Source organism: Anoplophora glabripennis, unplaced genomic scaffold, assembly GCF_000390285.2.
Source record: "Anoplophora glabripennis isolate ALB-LARVAE unplaced genomic scaffold, Agla_2.0 scaffold601, whole genome shotgun sequence".
NCBI lineage: Eukaryota > Metazoa > Arthropoda > Insecta > Coleoptera > Cerambycidae > Anoplophora > Anoplophora glabripennis.
In genome coordinates this window covers 2,112-9,107 of record NW_019416677.1, presented here as the reverse complement: position 1 = coordinate 9,107, position 6,996 = coordinate 2,112, and the positions used below count along the sequence as shown (strand labels likewise).

At 29.6% G+C, this 6,996-nt stretch overlaps 1 protein-coding gene across 3 annotated transcripts in view; it reads right to left on the bottom strand.

Moving 5' to 3' along the window:
- Window positions 1-6,737, bottom strand: part of LOC108913429 (band 4.1-like protein 5) — a 38,758-nt gene extending 32,021 nt beyond the window's left edge. The window contains exons 1-3 of one of the 3 annotated variants that reach the window (XM_023455217.1): window positions 6,385-6,737; window positions 5,065-5,212; window positions 4,837-5,013 (exon numbers count right to left, since the gene is read on the bottom strand). In XM_023455217.1, the coding sequence (XP_023310985.1) occupies window positions 4,837-5,013; window positions 5,065-5,212; window positions 6,385-6,552 (493 nt within the window). In that variant the 5' untranslated portion in view covers window positions 6,553-6,737. Of the gene's footprint in view, window positions 1-4,257; window positions 4,346-4,836; window positions 5,014-5,064; window positions 5,213-6,384 lie in introns of those variants that run through there. The other 2 variants (XM_023455219.1, XM_018718981.1) reach the window with 2 other exon arrangements.
- Window positions 6,738-6,996: the final 259 nt, after the last annotated feature.

Below are 6,996 nucleotides of genomic sequence, written 5' to 3'. Positions count from 1 at the left end.
ATATTCTTCCAACCTGAAATGTTAGTAGCACATCTAATCAATTCTGTTAAGGAAATCTTTAAGATATGTAGTACCGTTGGCCGAGGAACATTTATTTGCCTTGAAATGTTCCATATGCTAGTCGTAGGATCTTGTTCAATAGTGTCAAGGACCTCCGCTTCTCTATTAATCCTGGGACGTCCTTGACCCGGTGCCTTTCGAAAAGTGGCGGTTGCAGCTAAGTTGCGGAATACCGTAGGGAATGTCCGCCTTGATGACAGCCTTCGGTTTGGAAATCTTCTCCCGTACTCGCGTTTTGCCGCTGCAGTATTACCATCGCAAAAGAAATAAATAAATATCATATCAACTAACTCTTGTCCCGTAAACTCTTCCATTTTTTTTGGCTTAGAACTATTAAATTGGCAATCGGGTTGACAATACTTTGACATAAGAATACCTTGATAATTTTGTTTAAATTACTATGAAATTGACCAAAGTGGGATTAATTCAAGAGCGATTTTCTCAGAAACTTGAAGATAACAATTTGAAACAAGAGTACCTTTTTAACATACAACAGTTCGGGAAAACGAAATTTGCTGTCCAATTTGTTAAAAAGTCAAAGATGAAAAAGTTACACACGCAAAGTACCAAGGGCCCCCCGTACCCACCTCAATGGACCTTGTGGAAATAAATGGATTAGTCCATCAAATTGCTCATCAAAATTTAGCTGTGTATACCAAATTTCATTCATTTATCACAACGCGATTGAGAGATATTGCAAAAAAATGATTTCCATTCCTCCCTCTTCAATGGGTCCCTGTGCCCTTAGGAAGCATTTCCGGACTCATGTTCATATGAACTTTCTTACTTAGTTTTGATCATAGAATCGGCCTGTTCAGGGTTGGCAGCTAATTATGAGACACCCTGTATATTTAATTGCAAACTTATAGGTAAAAATTAACATTAAAAAAAATTCCTACAAATATCAGAAAAGTAAATATCTTTTAGTAATACAAGTCATCAGTATCCCAGAGATATTTAAATCTAGCCGCATGACAATGCTTGTTGCCAACTGTTACTATTTACAACTTCAACTGGAACAACATTAATTTAATAAGCAATATGTCAACTATATTACATCTTGTTCTATTTTTTAATATACATAAAAAATGATTTACGTATTTGTGAATCAAGTAATAATGTAATTTTATTTGCCGATGACACTAGAACATCTCTTCCCAAACAGTTGTCAGTAAAAGAACATTCTGATTAAACATTACTATTAAATGAGAGTATCCCGTTTATCTTATGTGTTATCGATACTATTAAACAGGTCTTGGTACTATTACTTGATACTATTAAACAGGGTTTGAGGACTTGATGTAATATGAGGGAATAAGTTATATTTGAAAAATTAAAATTTTGCACAGATAAGTTTAAAAATAAACCTTTTTTGACAAACAGAAGCTATAGAAAACAAACTATAAGAAATAATCACTTTTCCCTTCCTATGGCCTGGTGCTAGAAAATGATAAATTATATGTCACTTATTTCACATGTTGCTAAGGTATGAAACATGTGTTTGGCTGTTGCTAAAGGATTTAATTAAATCCAGTTTGTTTCGATAAATCAACCCTTATTTCTTCCACCTTCTTATGACCTTATGATTAAAATTGTAAGGCATTCACATATTGATTCTGTCACTATAAATGACTGTTTGGACACATCATTTATACGAATATTTCACTCTAATTTGGATGCAAACTTTATACTTATTTAGCCAAATGATATAGCAACACAAATAAAAAAGTAACTTAAAAAATATCATTTGCCTCTTCTGAACAATTTAGATATTGGAGCTTATACCCCTTCTTGCACTCTTATTTCCTTGACACAACTTCAACATTATGTAATATATAATTGAGAAACCCAAGTATTATATATTCAATCAAACAATTAAATAAAAATTATATGGAAATTTAATGATAGCACATGCATAAATACACATAATTGCAGAAAGATAAATACACAATAATCTTTAATGAACTTTATAAGGAATAGAAAAGTTTTCAAATATGGTTACAAAATGTTTGGATATGGTGTAATTAATTTTTGTATTAAACTTTAAGAACAGGTGGTTTATGAAAATATAGTTACTGTTATATTTACACTGGCTGTGTTCAGCGAATGGTCGGAATAGTTTGGTCAAACTTCTTTAGTCAAACAATTCTCTGAACGGCTTTTATTAACTGTATTAAAACCTGCCCAATATTCCCAATCAGCTGATTGGGCTGACCAACGAAATATTTGTCCGCTGAACAAGTTTGACCGGTCCGAACATTCCCTGAAGACAGAGGTGTTAGTATTCACAAAAAAAAATTTTTTTTTCGAATATTTTACAAATGCACAACGTTTTATTGTTGAAATTTTACATATTTTTATTGATAACGTTATCATTTCCTAATAAAAGATTAATTGATTAAGTGTCTACATATTTTAAAATTATACTGGGTGTACCATTTATTCCAAGTGTTACCACATTTACTTTTGAAATAATAATGTAATGTTATTTTTTTTAATTTCACATTGAATTTAGAATGTTCTTTCAGAAGCAAATAATAGATTTAGGTCTATATTAATTGTATGTATAGAAGAGTACAATTTATTCAGAATCAGTCCATATTCCTTTGGACATATCCGATGGGTAAACCGCTCCCTGAATTCTGTACAAAAACTTCTCTATATTTCGTCAAACTTCCTCGGACCTTCTCTAGATTGCTTCGTAATTCCCCCACGTAAATGTTTAACATTCTCCTCATTTTTCTATAAAAGATAATACTGCGCATGCGTTTCTGTTCACGCATGCCCACTTTGGTTCCAACTTCCTGACTTCCTCCAGACTTCCCCAACTTCCTTGGAATTCCTTTCAACTTCCCCGACTTCCTTCGGAATTCCTTTCAACTTGCTCAACTTCCTTATAACTTCCTCCAACTGCTTCCCGACTTCCTGGGGACATGTACAAAAACTTCCTCAGCGGTTTACCCCTCGGACATATCTCTCTTATTATTAGAAATCGACTTACCAAAATCTCAGACAAATGTAATTATGTGGAATTTAATTTAAAAATATTAAGTTTTCTCTGAAATAGTAGCAATTTGGCAACAATACAATTGTTTTCATGAAATCAACCATGCCCACTTACCTAGGGGATGTCTCATTACAAAAAAAATATATATAATTACGTACTATTAGATACTCTACCAGTTATTAAAACTTGATAAAAAAACCTCCCTATATATAATGTTTTAATTACCATATTATTATATTAGTGGTTCTGACACTTTTTTAGTTACGGCATATTTTTGAAAGTGTGACACCCATTTAAAAAGGTTTTTGAAAAAGATAAAAATAATTCAAGTCACACTGCTCTACAGGTTGTTTACAATGGCATTTTGATATAAAACACTATGTTCACTCCAAAATATTTTTAAAGTATGAGTTCGCATATAATACAAACATGATGTTCTAAAAATAATTATAGCTACAAACAACAATAATTGTGTTAAATTGTACATGTATGAATAAATGGATAAAAAGCTTTTTTTACCTAAAAACACATAACCTTCCATTAAAAATAAAAGTTTCTTATTATATCTGAAACAGTACCAATCTGACAACAATGCAATAGCTTTCATCAAATCAGCCGTATTCTTTTACCCCTGGGCATCCAATTTGGCATCAGTCAGACAATCCATATTAATAGTTATAAGACGTGTGTCATTAAAAAAAAAACTTATATAGCAAACTATCATAATTTTTTGATAATATTCCTAATTGCTAAAGTTTAATAAAAAAATCAAACCATTCTGTATACAGAGTTTAATCATGTGTAACACTGTGAAATTCTTGTATAATTTTATATTATCAGTGGTTCTCAATTCTTTTAATCACATCGTACTATATTATAAAAAATGTACCTACAGATTATTTTGAAACACATTTTAAATAGTTTGAAAGAGTACCTCTAACAAAACACCAATAATAAAAAAATACCTTTGAGAATCACTAATCCATATTTATCTTAATGTTCATTAATATCCTTAATATAGCTAATGATGAGAGACTTGACTTGATGACAGTAAATGTAATATTGTAAAAACCGCAATTTCTCCATGAAAAGCACACAGAATACAACTTACTTTCCATTGTTTGCCAACAAAAAAAATTAAACATGCCAAGCAGAGAACACAGTCCATCAAGTATTGTCTTAATACTCACCTGCTTAGTAATCTATTCATATTATCTTAAAAATGGATGTTACAATATGGTGACCATTTGACCAATCCATAACGATGTTCTTACAAAACTACAATATAAAAATTTGAACTTTTCCTATAAAGCCGATATACCTATTTGAACGGAAAATTGATAATTATTTATTAGCATGTCCCAAATCTCTTTAAATTATTTAATTTACATTAAACGAAATCCTTATCTTGAATTACGTCTTTATCTCAATTCCTGGATTTAATAGGCAATTTCAGACAATATTCTTCTAGATAAAAAAAGCACGTCATATCACTTTTTATATACTTTTTAATGAAAATGGCAATTCTACAGTGTGATATTTCGACTTGTATTTCTCCTTACTAATTTATTTTTTTTTAGGTATAGCACATTTTTAAAATACCTATTATATATCTATGTGTGTGTTGATTGTATTTCAGATTTGTTTAATTCATAAAGTTCTTAATTTCTTTTTGCAAATGTTTTTGTCTTAATGTAACTAGTTCCCTGAGGAAGTGTTTTTTTTTATTGTGTCTACGATAAACAAATTTTTTACAAAAATTTACTTACATTGTAAGGCAAAGGCAGATAACTTTACAGCCGTTTCATAGGGGCACTCCAACCTTCCTTCGAGTATATCTTGCTTAAGTTGCAAAAAGAATTGGTATCTCGTTAACTCCTCTCGTAAATTGTTTGGTTCAGAGGAATAAAATTTTACTTTTAGTCTTAAAGTGTAAGGAGGGCCAACTAAAAAAAATCTTTATAAAATTCTAAAATACCTTATATTCTCACACTCACTTTTTATTTGTTTCTTTATAGGTTTTGTTGGATCCAGCCAATGTTTAACGTGATTTGCATCAGTAAATTGCAATCCAAAATAATCCTTTTCTATTAAATCTAACGAATAAAATACCTGCTCGTATAAATCTCTAGCTTTTGCCTTTTTCTGAAACAAAATCACATTTCTGCATTTTTGTAAATTGAATAAAATTTATCAACTTTGAGAATAGTAATATAGTTCGTAATTCTTTTTATGTGCCGAGATTTAGAAATCTGTAAACAACAATAGCATAGTACAGAATATTATATAAGATCTCTAATTTTCTAATCTGACAAAACATTTATTTTTCTCAAAAAGAAATATTTGAACAGTTGTGTTTAAAATGTATTTACGTAATCCAACAATAGGTACAACCAGCACAGAAAAAAAAATTAAGAGAAAACGAAAACAAACATACAGGATGGATGTCCTGATTTATTACAATTAACCATTAACTTGAGTAAAAATCACACAAAGCTCAATTTTTCTTATTAAATAGATCTGAAAATCATGCATGTTGTCTTTTAATGATCAATTTTTAAGAAATATCAGCAGCAGCAACAATAATTTTAATTCTTATATTCCATTATTTTATAAGTACCTCTCAAAATACACCCATACCAATTAAAATATATTTATTTTTAAATATGTATATAAAATTTAAAAATACAATTACAAATTTCTTGCAAATACTCTTTAATAACTTTAATAATTAAAAAAAAACTGGAAGTAAGCCATTCCAAAGGGTGGAGGATATGGATTAAATTTAATAATAAATTATTAATTCCATATATATATAGACCTTTTTTAGGATCTATTTAAAATACAAATATTTTTGCTCCATTTGTTTTTAAATTATTATATTAATAACTTGTATCAATCTGCATTTTTTGTGATAAGTAAAATAATAAAATATATAATATATTCATTAATCTTAGGTAGGCACCTACAATATGGATATATTTTTACGAACAGAAATCATGGGAATTCCTTAACCGTTTGTTTTTATAACGTTTTTAAGGGAAATAATTAGAAAAAATTGTATTACTTTTAAATGATAGAGTAAATGTCTTGAATTTACTAATAGTCAATGTCAAACAGTGACATTTTAACATTTTATTTGTGACCTTACTTAATATATTTTAGAAAGGATATTCTCTAACGAATGAATAAAACTATGTTTTATATGACCCTAGATTAGGTATACTGTACTAGAAATAGAAAATGAGTTTAAAAAATGTTGCAGTACCCTCCAAAAAAATCAATGTAAATTCTAAGATACGTGAATATTTACTTACTGATAATTCGACCGATAAATCCGTCCCATCTAATAATATTACCCTGCACTGAATCAAATTTTTGTGTAAATTTTTATGCGATTTAATATTGTCAACTTCGTTGGATGTATGTCTAGCTTTCCTGCCACTTAGAAATCTAAACATTTTGAATATTTCACATTTATGCATATATATTTTTAGGTTATATTGTCTTAATTCACAGATATAGTTTAATCATTTTATTTCACTGCACTTCATAATTAGAAACAATTCACAGAAAATACGGAAAATACTATTTCGTTCCACATACACACCATAGACAGGAAGCCATATTTATTTATTTCTCTTCTTCTACTCTTCTGCTTCAAAAGATAACCTACGTAATCGATCCCTTTTCGTTACACAATTCAAAATCTATGAGCCAATCGCCAATCAGATCCAAATTAAAAATCCGGTGTGTGACAACCTGTTGATTAAAATTAGATTGCAAACATTTATTTACTGTTCAACTTACCAAGTTATGAAGGAACTATTTCCATTTTTTACTATTAAACGAAAATAATTGATTCCGTTGATACCGCCATTATTCTATGGCTAGAAATTGGCCTCAATGATTTGGGATCGAGGGGGATT